General features: G+C 41.0%; 1 protein-coding gene across 1 annotated transcript; it reads left to right on the top strand.

Moving 5' to 3' along the window:
* The first annotated feature begins 625 nt into the window (after positions 1 to 625).
* LOC113841735 (ATPase family AAA domain-containing protein 2) lies at positions 626 to 13,512 on the top strand. Its single transcript, XM_072042553.1, has 13 exons — positions 626 to 630; positions 1,939 to 2,098; positions 2,875 to 2,965; positions 3,393 to 3,724; positions 5,842 to 6,006; positions 7,002 to 7,181; positions 8,399 to 8,528; positions 8,681 to 8,877; positions 10,024 to 10,183; positions 10,518 to 10,652; positions 10,749 to 10,898; positions 12,197 to 12,451; positions 12,558 to 13,512. Exons 1-13 carry the CDS (start codon positions 626 to 628, stop codon positions 12,605 to 12,607), a joined length of 2,010 nt encoding a protein of 669 aa, XP_071898654.1. The 3' UTR covers positions 12,608 to 13,512.
* The last annotated feature ends 2,503 nt before the right edge of the window (positions 13,513 to 16,015 follow it).

The raw sequence follows: 16,015 nt of genomic DNA, 5'->3' as shown, positions 1-16,015 counted from the left end.
CCCTCCAACAACTCTGATGTTCCCTGCATCGACTTCAACCACTGCGCTGGGACCTGAGGCCCCTCAAAGCCTTGTCACTCGCCCTGCAGCCCCTCGAGCCCCTGGCATGTTCCCTGCAGCCCCTCCAAGCCTGGCACAGGCCCTAAGAGCTGGCTCCGGGGACTACCCCGGTGCTGTCTCAGGCGCCAATACACACAAGGGGAAGGAATGCATGCAGAAGTCATCTCGTTTTGGAAGGGCAGAAAGTCCTCCCAAGAAGGGGAAGGAGCAAGAGGAAGGCAAGGCAGCCTACCCCAAGGTAGGGCCATCCCAGGGAACAGGAGGCTGTTGGAAAGGAGAGCAGAGAGAAAAGCAGCAGCAAGCAGGTGATCCCCATCCCTGGGCGAGCTGCGAGCCATGGGACAAGATTGCAGCTGTCCTCCAGGCGAGCACATTGTCAGCTGGCTGCTGCGCTGCTGGGATAGCAGCTGCGGGAGCCTGGCAGCAGAGGGCAGGGAAGCCAAGCAGCTTTGATCCTTCTCTGGGGAAGGGGGCACTGAGAAAGCGCTTGCAAACGGGGCACAAGCCCTCAGCCTCTGGAGGCGGCGCCTGGCAGGCGTGAAGGAAAGGGATCCCTTCAAGGAAGATGCTGTGGGCTTGCTGAGGCTCGAAGAACAGATGCTGCTGGCTGCTACCAGCGTGCTGCAGCAGCGGCAAGAGAGAGCAAACCGTGGTGGTTTTCCTCAGCTGGGCAGCTGAACTCCAGCACAAGCGCTCTCTCCCTGCCCCTCCTCCAATGCCAAGGGGAGAAAAGAGGCTGGAAAGGGCTCAAGGGCTGCCAGAAGGACAGGGAGATCACTCCACAAGGAGCGTCACGGGCAAAGCAGGCTCAGCACAGCCTGTTCCAGTCCAGCCCGGGGCCTGCTCCTGCGGGGGCTCTCCACAGGCCGCGGTCTCCTCCAGGCCACAGCCACCTGCTCCACCGGGGGCTCCTCCAGCCACAGGGGGGCTGCAGCGTGGAGATCTGCTCCACGGGGGACCCATGGGCTGCAGGGGGACAGCCTGCTCCACCAGGGGCCTCTCCCTGCACAGGCCGCAAGGGAACTGCTGCTGTGAGCCTGGAGCACCTCCTGCCTCCTGCTGCACGGCCCTTGGGGGCTGCACAGAGCTTTCCCACTCCTCCCTGAGCCAGAGGCTGCTGGGCAGCAACTTTTGTTCCCTTTCTTAGATGCAAGATCCCTTCTTAAATTCAGTCCAGCCAAGTAGGAAAAGTAAATTTGGACAGCTGTACCTTGGCAAAGAAGATAGTAGGGGACAAGGAGGTTTAGCAGTCAAGATGGAAGGTGATGCCATGAGGCTTACAGGCTAGTAATGTTCTAGTGAAACCCAGCCTTCCTAAAGAAACCTGCCTGACTACTTCACGTGAATAACAGACTCTGTTCAGCTATTTCCTAACATAGAAAGGGTGCTGACTGCTTCTTCAGAGTAACATGGTAGTGATACTGCTGAAATAGTTGTGGTTCAGACGTAGATCTGATTTCTCCTAAGCACGCTGAATTCACAGCTGTTGATCCTCCAGAGGAGGCTTTGCAATTGAACACCTGGAGAATAGGTAAATTTCCCGCTGTTGTTCTCCTCTCCTCTTGTTTTGTTTTGTTTTGTTGTTTTTTTTTTTCCTAGTAGCATAGGCTTAAGACTCTGAAGAAACGGGCTGCTTTTTTTCATTTCCAACACTGGCTGTTCCTCCTGTAGAGATTATATCAAACAGTCTTGAAGTGCTTGATGACTTACCAGTCTGCAGATTTATTATCAAACCAAAAAAAAACCCGACTTGGTAGACTATTTTTTTCTTACTTTTGAATGACTACTAGGAAGAAGGTTGTTCCGGCATCAAGAAAGTCACGTGGAATGTAATAAAATTTACTGAACCAGTAAATAAAAACTATATTTTTCTATTAGTTCCATTGTTTCAACTCTTCTGACGCTTATGGATGGCACAGATAACAGAGGGGAGATCGTGGTAATCGGAGCTACCAACAGACTGGATTCTATAGATCCTGCTTTACGAAGACCAGGACGCTTTGGCAGAGAGTTCCTCTTCAACTTGCCAAATAAAGAGGTGAGAACTTAAATTGAATGTTAGTGCTACCATGGCAAAGTCCAACTTTATAGGAAAAAAAAATAATTGACAACTTGAACAAAAGAGTGATATGTGGAGACACTGCAAAGTTGTACCTGTTTGCTTAATTATTTAGTCCACTTGGGCGTTTTCATCATGAAGTTGTGTTTTTGGTCTCAATCCTTCACTTATGAATGAATAGGGGACGTGTTTGCATTTGATTGTGCCCCGGATCAGTGGTAGTAGTTTGAGTCATAATTATTTTCTTCTTTATAGTAATTGTAGCAATTTGAAGCATTGTGCCAGAAGTGCTTTCTGTGCATTCACTGACTGAAAAGCAAATGTGATGAAGTAATGAGACTGTCACAATGAAAGCTTGCTAAGTTTTAGAGACGTTTTTTGGACAACAAAGAAATGTTTCTGGATAAATTTTTCATTACAGTATTTTCCTCTGGGTCATTAGGTCTCGTAGTTTGGAAACTTGTTATTGAAGCTATAAATGCCTTTTCTTTCATTGTAGGTTCCTAGAAAAAGTTCAGTATAACAAATAAGAAATATTCAATTTCCTGGTTGAAAATGCAGAGTGTATATTAAATAACTGTAAAATACTTGAAAGTTGAGCAAGTAAGAAAAGCGTATTAATAGATGAGGGGTTTTCAGGGAGGACTGTTTGTTTGTTTGTTTGTTTGTTTGTTTGCTTTTTGGTTTGTTTGTTTCTTGTTGGTATTTTTAAGGAAAACTTGGGGCAAGCTAAAACGCAATGATTTTGCTTCCAGGCTAGAAAAGAAATTTTCAAGATTCATACTCGTGACGGGACCCCTAAGCCACCGGACATGTTGCTTGATGAACTAGCTGAGAAATGCATTGGTAAGACTGAAACCAAAATGGATTCTTGCTTGTGAGCAAGTTGTAAAGAACCTTAGCTTGTACCAGGCAGTACCCAAGCTCTTGTGCCTTGCTGCACAACTAGTCAACGAGGCAGCTGGCACGCCTTCATAGCAATCAGAGTTAGGTGCTTTCATCTATTTACTCTTTGTTGTCGTTCTTTTTGTTGTCTGAGAACGTTAAATGGTTCTGGGGCATCTTCCTCAAGAGTATAGTTTTTGATGAGGAGTCTGCTTCAGCTGCATAAGCGCAGGATATCAGGCAGTGAGCAACATGAAACTTCCCTGCAGAGCGGTAGCACTTTGAATTCCCTGTTAACCTGTTTGGTTTTGGCATTACAAATTGTTTAAATGTTGCATGTTGTAAACCTGGGCCTTGACTGATGTAACGTTTGATTTTTGTTTGTTAGGATACTGTGGTGCAGATATCAAATCTTTATGTACTGAAGCTGCGCTGTGCTCTCTACGTCGATGCTATCCTCAGATTTATGCAAGTAGGGAGAAGTTGCTACTAGACGTTAATTCTATTAAAATAAAAGCAAAGGACTTTTTCATGGCTCTGAAGAAGGTTGTTCCGGCATCAAACAGGATCGTGGCTTCACCCGGACAAGCACTATCACCCATTTTCAAGCCACTTTTTAAAAGATCAGGAGCGAATATTTTACAAGTTGTGCAGAAGATCTTCCCGCATGCACAGCTCGCACTAAAGGAGGACCGACAGCAAGGTATAACCACAGCATCCACTTCTTTATAATTCTGCTAAAGCAAAAACTTGTGGTTTGTGCAATCAACTTAAACCTTTCCGACATAATGATGGTAGAATTTTATTATTTGCATGTGCATGTCTTTCTTTTGGGCATGTCTGGAAGATAACGCATAGGTTTTATTCTGGATTCGAAACTGAAATGCCAAATGGAAGCCCTGAATGACTCAATACACAGTAAAGGACGATGCGTTCTCTACTGAAGCATCCTGCTTCTGACGGCAGCTAAGATAATTAGCATTTGTAGAGGTTGACTTGAGGTTTGAAGTATAAGGCACCTATTTTTCTTTAAAAAATCAAAACTCAGATATTTGGAGGGGAAGCATTTCTAGGTCAATGTTTCTAATTCCTTTCTGAAGAATGTCGGGACCAGGATACAAGTATAACTGGTCTAAGCTAAATATTGTTTTAGCTATCATCGTTTTTAACCAGTCTCCTAATTTAAATGTTTGTGGATCGTACTATACATGTGCATGTGAGATCAATTAGCATTGATATTTACTAGATGAATGGAATTCTGTGGCCATCACATCCTTAATCCCCGTGCTTTCATTGTGGGAACCTCCTCCAGAAAGAAATGGTCTTGGTTTTTTTTTTTTTTTTTTTTTTTTTTTGTTGTTTGTTTTTTTTTGTTTTTTTTTTTTTTTGTTTGTTTGTTTTTTGTTTGTTTGTTTGTTTTTAGCTATTTAGCAACTGCGGAAATTGTTTGTAATCTCCTTTATTCTAAGGGGGAGAAAAAAATCACCAAGAGTAGCGTACCTTATACGTACACATCAGTGGGACTTAGTACAGCTTTGTAGGGCCTTGTGCCATCTCCTTAGATCTGTGGTGGGATGAACTCTAGGAAATAGCTTTCAGTGTGTGCTCTCAAATGAAGAAAGGGTTTTGGCACTGATTTAGAAGCTGTATTCATGTAAGAGAAAGAGACAAAGGCTATTCAGGAAAGTTAACAAACCTCTTTTGTCTTTCAGACCATTTAAATCCTATTTTACAAGATGATACGTTCGACAGTGATGACGATGCATCCTTGGTTTCTGGAGATGAATTAAAAGATGGAATGCCTGACATACCAGAGAAAAAACGCCTCTGTTTCAGCAGGTAAAGAAAGATAGATCCGTGTTATGTTTAAATTCTCAGGACTGCTGAGTCTTTGTAAACAGTTCCAGCTGTTAAAAGTGCGAGGGGTGGTAGACGAAGGGGTAACATCAAGTTTGTGTGTTGAAGGGGTGCTTGGTATTCACAAGGAGAAAGGGTGAAGGGACTAAAGTGGTAATGAAGTTGCTCTGAATGACCAAATTGAAAAGCCCAGGCTTCTCTTCCTAAGCCAAAGTGATCCGTAGACTACCAGAACACGTTGACTTAATCCATGGCATTCTTTGAAAGACTCAAGACCACATAAATGTCCTGTCTGTCCTTTTAGCTAAAAATACCCCAACTTTATGGGTTTGTGTTGCCACCTTTTGCCCTTCTGTTTTCCAGGATTCTTAAACCAATGGTGAATTATGTAGCAGAAAGAAAACTGAGAAATGGCTTGTTAAAACACCTTGAGAAAAATCTGAATGGTGTCTTTATTTGTTAAGCCACCAAGTTGTGTTAATCTTGTGGTATTTTAGTATGGAAGTCATGCAAGCCCACTGTTGGAAAGTTAGATCATGTTGTCACAGCTGGATCAGTTATTTTTCTCAGTTTCTATTGCTGTGCTGTCCAGAAGATTTTCTGTCCTCTAGAGCAAGGCGAAGTCTCTAGCATCTTTGATTTAAGCCAGCAAAGGTACAGCCTGATTGTAGTGGGGAAACAAATGCTCCTCACAAATTTATTTCCTAGTAGTAAAGCAAGATTGCAGGGATATTAATTTGCAGTCTTGGTTCAGTAAAGAATAGGAAACACAAGGGAAGAAGATGAAACAATTGGAATGACTGAATAACTTAACTGGAAATCTTACATGTATTTAATGTACCGCTACCATTTGGATTATTTGGGGATGGAAAAGTAAGTCTAAAGGAAAATTACTTGGAACATCTGTGTGTGTCTATTCAGCACCTCATTTATAAACTTGTTTTCTTTACTCTTGTTCTAGGAGTGCTTTCTGTGAACCAACATCACGCCGGCCCCGTCTGCTAATAGTAGGAAAAGAAGGGTACGGCCAGGTTTCTTACGTGGCACCCGTGGTGTTGCATGCTTTGGAGAAGTTTCCCGTTCACACCCTGGACCTTTCTGTTCTGCTTACAAACGTTGCACCGCCAGAAGAGATCTGCAGACAGGTACCTTTTTTCTTTTTATTCTCATCGGATTCACTGACTGTATGTAAAGGATCAATCGAGTTGCAAGTAAGGTGAGCAAAATTCATTGGTAATGGAGGTGGCGTTGTTTTAATGTGCTGGGATGTTTGCTTCTGTCTGAAAATCCCCTTTTCTTTTAGACAAAACCACAAACAATCTGGATGTTGTACATGTCCACATTTTCCATATCCAATTTTACAGTGATGATGTTGCTAGCAGCTCAGGAAGCTGGGCGGTGTTGCTAATAAACATCTCTTATTGGAAAGAAATGCTGCTCATCTCCCTGGGATCCAGAAAGTAGTTCTCATTGCCTCCGAAGACTGTGTGCTCCCAGTAGATGGCTCTGTATCAGACTGCATGTCGGCTACTTTTTGTAGCCTTCTTCTAAATTGTATTAGTAAGGCAACCAAGGTTTGGGGCTTCTGTTTATTTTGTTTTCACACGGACATACACAACTTGTGCCGTTGCAGTATGTGCAATAAAAGCATTAACATTCACTAAACACTTCATTTGCACGCTGATGTGGTTTTAACTAGAAAAAATAAACAGATCTGGTGTTTTTACTTTTAGGCAGGAAATCCATTTTATTGTTTGGCATCACTACCTTTAAATATTTTTACCTTTAGTGGGAACATTTGAGAGCCATACAAGTAAGGACAGACATGTTACACGACTGAATACTGATGTGTCCCATAAGAGGGACATTTCCTTTCTTTGTTATGCGATGATTGTGGCTGTGGCCATATAGCTACGGTGTCTAGCCACTGCCTGAATATATCCTTCCCATCTTCTGACTAGAGTTCTTCGAATACTGGTAATCTGAAAGGGTGCACAGAGAAATTCCTTATGGGAAAGGATGCTTGCCACTCTGTTCACATAGTTTCCTTTCATGGGGCAGTCAGGTGGCTATGTAGCTATGTATTAACAGGTTATTCGACGTGTTTTAGTTTTCTTACCCAAGCTTTCCTTTTCACTAGCTGATCCGAAATGCTCAGAAGACAGCACCAAGCATAATTTATGTCCCAGATATCCATTTATGGTGGGACAACGTTGGACCTGCCTTGAAACTTACTTTTCTAACTCTAACTCTTCCAGCATTTTCGCCAGTTTTGCTGCTTGCTACGTCTGATGTACGTCACTCAGATCTCCCAGAAGAGGTATTTGTCAATACTTTTCTTACTATTTCTTCAGTGTCTTGTAATTTATGAATGCTTTCAGCATCAAAATGCTGCGCTTTCTTAAATGCCTACTGTTATTACTCAGGCACCCTAACAAATCACTTAAAATTTGCTTAGAGAAAAAGAATACTGTGAAAGCATCTGCTTAAGGTTTTTTCTGAGTCAAGCAAGTGACTTTCACCCCCTTCTCATGCATGCAAATAATAAATTAATACAATAATTCTGGTGGCTACAAAGTGGTTCAGTCAAGAATATGCAGTGCTTGAAATGACAAGAAGATGTTTTTACTGAAGAGATTTCTGACAGTCTGCCATTCCATGCTATGTTGGGTAAACTGCTAATAATGCAATTTAGTAGAGAATTGAAACAGTTTGATTAAAAAAAAAAAAAAAAATCAGTTTCTTTCTTCATATAGGCCAAAGCTTTCCAAGCTGGAAAGCTGAGTTCCAATTTCTGCTCAAGTAACTTTGGAATGGAATTCTAGTTGTATTCCTAAATAAACTGTAGTAAAAGTATATGCAGAACTTCATTGACTTCTGAGAGTTTACATTAAGGGAAGGTGCCCAAAACAGGAACACGCTGTTCTCATTCCGATTATTTTGTCTCAGTTACTGGGGGAAGAGAACAGGTCTTACCTAGATGTGTTTATTATCAACTGCTTTGAAAGTGCTTGAGTTCCCACAGAAGTTTTTGTACAGGTTCTAAATTCCTTCTAAAATAGGTAGTGAAATTCCTTACCTACCTTTTAATACTAGAAATTGAAAATGGAGGAAGATGTAGAGGTACTAGCTACTTCAGACACCTTTTGGTAGAGAAATAAAAACTCAGCAAAAAGCCCTCACTTGTCTGCTGAAGCCTTTCTCTTCCCTCTATAGCCATAAAGGTTCTAAGTAAAGGATGCAGCAGGGCCAGTAAATACAAAGGAAGCGATGTTGGATGTGGTGAAAGCCATTACTTTATCAGTGTAGCGTACAATCCCTTCACCAAGATTTAATTCTACAGGTGATTCTTAAAGGTGATATTTGAATTTGCCATGCCAGCCTGTGAAAATGTAGCCATTTAAGGCCAGGAAGATAACTTTTTTCAGTTTGTGTTCTTCAGGTTATTATTCATTTTAAAAGGTACTCATCTTTTTGGAATAGAAGATGAGTTTTTGTGGCCTTAAATCTGAAATGTCTTTCCTCCTTCTGCTTTAGATCCAAAAATTATTTAATAAGGAATTTGGAGAAGTGTGCAATATTGAGTTGCCTGGTAGGGCAGAGAGAGCAGCTTTTTTTGAGGACCTAATTCTAAATCAAGTGGCTAAGCCTCCTGTAAAGAAAACAGGTGAGGAGGATATAAGAAGTACATCTAAAACTTTCCTATCGAAGTTACTAGCTCTTTGGGATTTGCTTTGGTGGTCATTTTCTGTCAGTAATTTTGTCATATGCTTGTATTTGAGTACTGTAAATTGGCTAATTTTTCCTGATTAATTGAAGTTGATCGGACATTGGAAGTCCTGCCTGTAGCACCACCAGCTGAGCCTCAGAAGCCACAAGAGGAAGAAGTAGGGATGCTGGAGGAGGAAGAGGAGGATACCTTGCGTGAACTTAGAATTTTCTTGAGGGACGTTACTCACAGACTTGCCACTGACAGACGTTTCAGGGAATTTGCAAAGCCCGTTGACCCACAGAAGGTAAACTAGCGCTGATCTGTGTGTGTCTGTAACTTCTCAGCGTTCGTATTTCTCAGCGTTTTGGGGAAGGTTCAACTTTGGTTTTAGGGCTGCACTATTAGGATTTTGCAAGAAGCAGAGGCAGTGCTTTTACTTCTGCTGACTCTCAGATGTCTCTTATCGGATTATTCGCTGAAAGCCCTGGTTTCATTCTAAGAAGCCAGTCCAAATGCCAACACAGTCTGTTCGTGAAAAGGCTTTGATATGTAGGCATGTCACAGCACTGAAAAGCACAGAGATCTTTCCTTATAATTACAAACAGTACTTACAGGACTACTTTAATGAAGTCTAAAGCCCTTTATTGGACTGTCAGTTCCTGTGGGAACAGGAATAGGAGCAGCAGTTTGTAAAAATAAGTTTTGAGATCCTGTTCTCTGTTTCATCTGGAACTCCTCAAGAGGAATCAACCATAAGTGCAGTGTGTTTTCTTTTTCCTCCAATAGGCTGCTTAGATCCCTTTTTCTCCTTAATTGATTAGATAAGCCTAAACTAGGGGCGTATATTTCAAAGACAGGTGTAACTTGACTATACCTGCGGATCAGCAAAGGCCTCTTCACGTGGGCATCCACTGGCTTTTCTTCCCCTTTTCTCCTAGGTTCTTGAGCTGTGAAAAATCTAGACAGATACGTATGTCTTCATCTGAACTAGTCATTAGGCTCCTCTTATGGTCTGAGGGAAGAAATCAGCACCTCTGGGCCCAGTTATCTCATTCTAAAGTAGATGCCTGCAATAGGTACTTCACAGGTGCAATTCATGCACCTTTTCCTCAATGTCGACAGCAAAAAGAATGTTGGATGGCTTACTCAGCTTTCACTGTTGTGATTTTCTGAAGCAAAGTGAAATGAATCTCCCACCCTCAGTGTTTCTTCTGTACCATGCACGTGCTTCTGACCTCCCTACTTCTTGTTGTCCTCTCCTAGCAGCTCTAATGCCAGTTGAAAGAGCCCTTCCATTTTTGAGAAGCAAACTGGTTAATTTCAGCATCTTCTGATGCATCGCAAATGTTCAGGGTTTTTAGGAAGTCGTTTATTTAAAGTTTTCAGAGTAATTTTGGTAGACAGTGTGCAAGGTTAAGAAAACCTCTGAATGCTTGTATTTGATCTGCAGGTACCTGACTATGCCACAAGGATTAAAGAGCCGATGGATCTTTCAACAGTTCTGACTCAAATTGACTCGTGCCAGTACCCCGCTGCAGGAGACTATCTGAAGGACATCGATCTAATCTGTAACAATGCCTTAGAGTACTACCCAGATCAAAGATCTACAAGTGAGGATGTGCTTTTTAGCCCTAGTTTAAAAAATCTGTCAAACGTATAGATGGATAAATGCTGTGTGCGGACAATAGACTTTGGATGGATTCGATGATTTTGGACATCCACAGAGAACATCTCTTACCACATTGTAAATATTTTATCATTTTGCTACTTGGGCATGGAATTGTGATATAAATGTTCCCAAGGAACTAGTGCTTTTGTTTTAATTAACTTCTATGTTGATATGCTGAAAATATTCACTGAGATAACCTTTCGGAACCAACCTATGAAGAAAGCAATTTTTTTCTGTGATCAAAACAGTTTCATTGGTTGGTAGACAACATTCAGTTAAAGTCTGTAAAATTTCAGATTGTCACAGAGCCTATGTTTTGCAAGACACTGCATATTCAATGGTGAGGAACAAAATGGATACAGAGTTTGGACGACTTTGTGAACAAATTAAAGAATCTCGTGAGAAAAGAGGTACGTGCTTTAACGCTAAGGATTTTAAGACTTGTCTCTGCATTTGTAACTGAAAATGCACAACGAAGATCTTTGGTATCTATTCTTTAATGCAAGGTCGCACCTCTCCAGCATGTGCTCCATGTGACAACTCCAAGTCACCACAGCAGAACCCTGCTACTGAAGACGACAAACCAGATGAAGAGAGTAATGAAAATGAGGCGATGACAGCGGCACCTGTAGATGCCAGTACACCCATTTCTAATGGTAAGTTGCATTTTATTCAGCTGCTCTTGTCATTCATACCTTCTCTGTTCTTGAGACGCAACAGGTGTCTCTGATGCCTGGCTCTTTATGCCAGAGGTATTTTGTTTTCAAATTTACTTCAAAATGTGAGAGAGAAATCCAGAGGTCATCCATTCAATATAGTTATGAATTAAAGTTCAAAGAAAGTTGGTTTACAATATAAAAAACAAAAAACAAAAACAAAATAAAACAAAACAAACAAACAAAAACTTTGACGGCCCAATTGCCATTTAGTCGCCCCTAAATTGCTAATTCTTGAGGTAAAAAATGTTGTGGATGGCAGTTTCTGAATACTTAACTAGTTTTTAATTATGCAAAATGGTATTTTTACCCCCACTCCACCCCTCCCTTCCCCAAATGCTAAAATCTTAGCTACCTCATACTGTGATTTCCAGTTGAAGGAGGGAAGTCTAACTAGTGAGAGTGGGAATTTTGCCATGGACTCCACCCATATCCTTTTGCAATACTATATGAATACTACGAATGTTGGGCAAAACCACAAAGTTTGTTTTTTCACAAAAGGTTTACCGAATCAGGAAGCATACGAGGTATAAGTCTTCACGTTTTTTCTCCTTTGAATATTCCCTTAAAATTGTCTCATTAATTAATCTCTTCCAAACATGTATTCAGCTTTTGAAGTCTTCAGCTTGATACCAGACTCGAAGGAGAGCTTATTTCCAGAGGCTTTTATGATGTTCATCTGTATTAGTTCATGCAGTAAGACAGTGACTTTATCAAATAACCTCACGTTGTATTATAGAATCATAGAATCATAGAATATCCTGAGTTGGAAGGGACCCTTAAGGATCATCAAGTCCAACTCTTGACACCGCACAGGTCTACCCAAGTTCAGACCATGTGACTAAGTGCACAGTCCAATCTCTTCTTAAATTCAGTCAGGCTCGGTGCAGTGACCACTTCCCTGGGGAGCCTGTTCCAGTGTGCAACCACTCTCTCTGTGAAGAACCCAAGTATTAATACTGCCAATCCAAAGTAAGAATCCTCAGCATGTAAAATCCTGAAAGTGACTGTTTAGTGAATGAAATTCCATAGCAGTGTGTGTGGTTTGTTTGCTTGTTTTTAATCTTAATAGCAAACTGACCCCATTAACTTTCAACTCTTTTCTCAGCATATGTAGGCAGTGGTAGCTCAGTTCCTTTGTTTTCCTTGTCAGTCAAGTAAGATGAAGATAATGGATTTTGAAGAAAGAATTCTTTTGGTTATGTTTTGGATTACTTTTTTATGCTGTCTCTTTGTAGGTGCGTCAGAAAGAAAGTGCAGAAGGAACAACTGTGCGCATGCTGCAGCAAAGCGAAGAAGGAGTTCTCAATTCGATACAGAGAACAGAGTACCAACAGATGACCAAAACGATAGTGATGAAGAAGAGTTTGTGGACAAACATGTTTCTGACATCTGTCAAGTAAAACTTAACACTGAAAAGGAAAGTGCTAAGCTTTGTGGATATTCCCCACCAAGATGGGGAACTATAACTAATGAAAATCCAAGTTCAAATGGTAAGGGAGAAGTCCAACGGATCCTTTAGCACCTTATTCTTGCTGAGGAGGATTGCACTATTTATTAGCTTTAGCCTTCAATTTCACTCTATTTTTTCTGTTACAGCTCTCAAAAGTCACCACACAGTTTATTCCGTAATGATGTTGCTCCTCTAATTGTGCAAGCCAAGCCCGCATGTTTCTGTAGGTGCTGTTTTTTTGATTCTGAAGTCTGTTTTTTTCTAATGGTACCTAACTGAAAGCCAGCAGTCACTGACATTCTTTTATTGTACGAGGTGCTTTCCAATAACGAGCAGCTTAGGTGAAAAAGCTGCACTTCAAGATGCGTGGATCCAGAGTAACATGTGGAATAGGAGACTTAAGCCCTAATGTTGTACTCTAAGATGTGTTCCCTAACCTGAATTGGCAACATGACTATTTTTTTCCACTATTAAGCTTTTCATTAGTGCTTTTGGTTTGTTTGTGGGTATTTTTGTTTGCTTTTTTTGTCTTAGTTTCTAATTTTTGTGGAGCAGTGACTTTAGCTGGAAAGAAGGGAGAAGCCAAGTATTTCTCAGTGAAGACGATAACAATTCTGTCTCTGTATTTGTAGAAAGAGACTGTTTGGCAGGTACAGGATACTTCACTGAGACTGTATTCTAGATAAACAGAAAACCTGACTGAAGAAATCTGTGTCCTTCCAGATTCCTGGGCATTTCAAGCGGTGACTCCTGAACGTTCTTGGGAAGAAGACCAACAACAGATAAGTGATGAGAACACTGTACAAGTCCCTACGGAGACAGACTACATAGTTATTGTGGATCGCTATGAGCTCAAAGTATGTCTAATTTCAGCTTTTTTTTAATGCTCAAATAGGACATATTCCTGCGTCATGTAAAATTGCAAATTAAGCCCATTGTTAACCAATGCCAATTAAAACAATTAATTGGAAGGACATACAGATAGTGAAATAATTCAGCCTTTAATGCACTGTGACTGTTTAGTTTCCACACCTCATGGAGATTTCTGTAGGCTACCATTTGCTTCTGGTTATCTGTAGTTTAGGAGACAGATTCTTTGCCTAATTTTTAAGACAAAAGGCCTTGCTGAATTTTAAAATACCACACTGACAACCTGCTAGTACTATTATGGATATCATTTTAATGATTCATAATTCTTATGATGGGTTTGAGGGCTTTTATTTGGGGATTTTTTTTCATGCTTTGATGTACTAAGAACCTGAAAAGGATCTTTATTTCTTGCAGTGATGATATTAAACCTGAAGTTAGCAGGTTGACATAAACTAGCTAGCCATGGAGAAGTGACTACTTTTCTGAAATTCCTTGAAAGTGCAGTATTAGAATTTCTTATATTGTGTGTGTGTGTGTGTGTATATATATATATATATATATATATATATATATATATGAAGGAGGCAGAGTTTGCTGATAAGATGATAAGCAGCATTATTTCCAGGGGGCAGTAGTATTTCCATTTGGTATGGCTGCTCCCTAAAGCTACATGCTTGCAGGCTCACACAGGTAATGGACAGCTGTGGCAGTGGAAGAAGGTGCTGCCACTAGCTTGTCACTGTTGCTGTGCCAGAGATTATCATCTCTGCATCTTTGGTAATAGAAATGACTGTGTGAGAGAGAGGTGATTGCTACAAGCAGTCGCTTTGCTATTTACCCACCCCTGAATTTAAAGGTAGGATTGAGCAAACTAATCCACCTTTGCTCTGGGCGTTTGAGCAATCTGTTCTGCCAGCAGAGTTGTAGGCATGGCACACGTGGGTAAAGGTAATCACCTAAGGGTGCTTCCTTTTCCAGCTGGCACAGCTGTATCTACAAGATCTGCAGCCTTTTTACAGTGCCCCACGCTGCTGCAATGCTTCTCTAATGAAATGCAACAGTGGCTTTGCTGTGGAAGCAGCTGTCCTACAAAGAGGATCGTGTCATTCCCTGCTGCTTTGGGAGCAGTCGACTTACAATTACAACCACTGATGTGATAGATTGGTTAGTAGTAAAAGATTGTCCGAAATTTCAGCCTTTCCTTTCTCTGAAATATGAAAAATTAACTCATTTTCCCTGCTGAAATCTCATGGGATATTTAATCTGTTCTCTGAAGTGTCACATTTTATTTAATAGCGTAAGAAAAAGTAGGCTCTCACTTGTATTGTTACTGTTCAACCTCCGAAAACATATAGAGCGTATTCAAAGGATCTGGTACTATTCTAAAGTTGTTGTTTTGCTCCATTGTTGTCTTCAGAAATTGTTATGCTTTGTCACTGAGATAACGAAGGGATTTGACATTTATCACCTGGAAAAAGTATATGGCGTCATTAATCAGTGTATTTACAACCAGAGAGAAGACTACGACAAAACCGATTTGGTGAAGGTAATTTTTGTTTTGAATTCTAGCACTTTCTGTCACTGTTACGCAGTATTTGTGTGTTCTGGGGTATCGTGGTTGTTTAGCATTGCTCTTCACTGCTTAGCTGTCTGTGCACAGACAACAACAGTACGACTTCTCCCTTTCAGTCTGGAAGACGTTTATCCACCTTGCAAAACAATTGTTATATTTGGCATAACTGTTGGCAGTTTCTGCAGGAAAAAGCTTGAACTTGAAGACAATGGGTCCACCCACACAGCCCTTTCAAAGCAGTTAACCTTAGTCTGTCAGTAGTTTTCCTTGGGAACCATTTTGGGAGCGGGAGGACTACGAAGGGAAGGTGCTTTTCTAAGTCTTTCACTCACTCTCTCCCTCTACAGCCAGTCATGCACGGTGATAGCAGTTGTTCCATCCTTGGAGAGAAATTTAAGTATATAACAAGAGTTTGAGACTTCTCTCTAGTCACACTCTAATCTCTTTTTAACTAATGCGCTTGAGCATCTGTAATTGGGGAGATTTCTGCCTGTGCCAGTTTTACACTGAGTCAAATTCTCTGGTCTCTTCCTGTAAAAGATGATTTTGGAGTTGTCCGAACTCCTCAGAAATCTGTGTGAGGCGTCCATGGTCCAAGTCAGGTGTTCCCAGTATACGCTTGGATATTCACTCTTCACATTGAAGATCCTTGAACCCATTTATCTTAGAGTTGCTTGTGCTTGAGAACAGATGAAATTTGTTGTGCCGATCAGTCTGCCTTGAAAAGAGAGTGCCTCTTTTTTTTAGGCACTGGTCATCTCGATCTCTTCTTCCACATCTGATAAAGAGTTAGAACGGACACTCTGTTCTGCCTGTGAGAGGATTATTTAGATTCAGGGAGGCCGCTCCTGAAAAAAAAAATGAGATCTTTTAGCTCGAGAAGGGATTTATTTATGTTATCTCATGGCCTGTGAACTTTTGTAACTTAACATTTAATTTAAGTGTTAAAAGTTAAGTAGCTTTCTTGGTTTTCTATTTCTTCCTTTAGCTTAGGCAAACAAATCTCTCCTATTCAGAGTGCACTGTACAAGTTAGTCAGGAGCGTGCTCTACTGTATGGAGAGAGAGAGAACTTAAGGAGTAATTATTCAAAGTCCAGAAATTAACTTGAGCTTGTTGTGGCTTCTCAGCAACTGTTTCTTCCTTCTAATTGTTGTGAAAC

The sequence above is a fragment of the Anas platyrhynchos genome, chromosome 9 (genome assembly GCF_047663525.1).
Source record: "Anas platyrhynchos isolate ZD024472 breed Pekin duck chromosome 9, IASCAAS_PekinDuck_T2T, whole genome shotgun sequence".
Lineage (NCBI taxonomy): Eukaryota > Metazoa > Chordata > Aves > Anseriformes > Anatidae > Anas > Anas platyrhynchos.
Note: the sequence above shows the minus strand (reverse complement) of the source record. Positions and strands in the feature narration are given on the sequence as shown.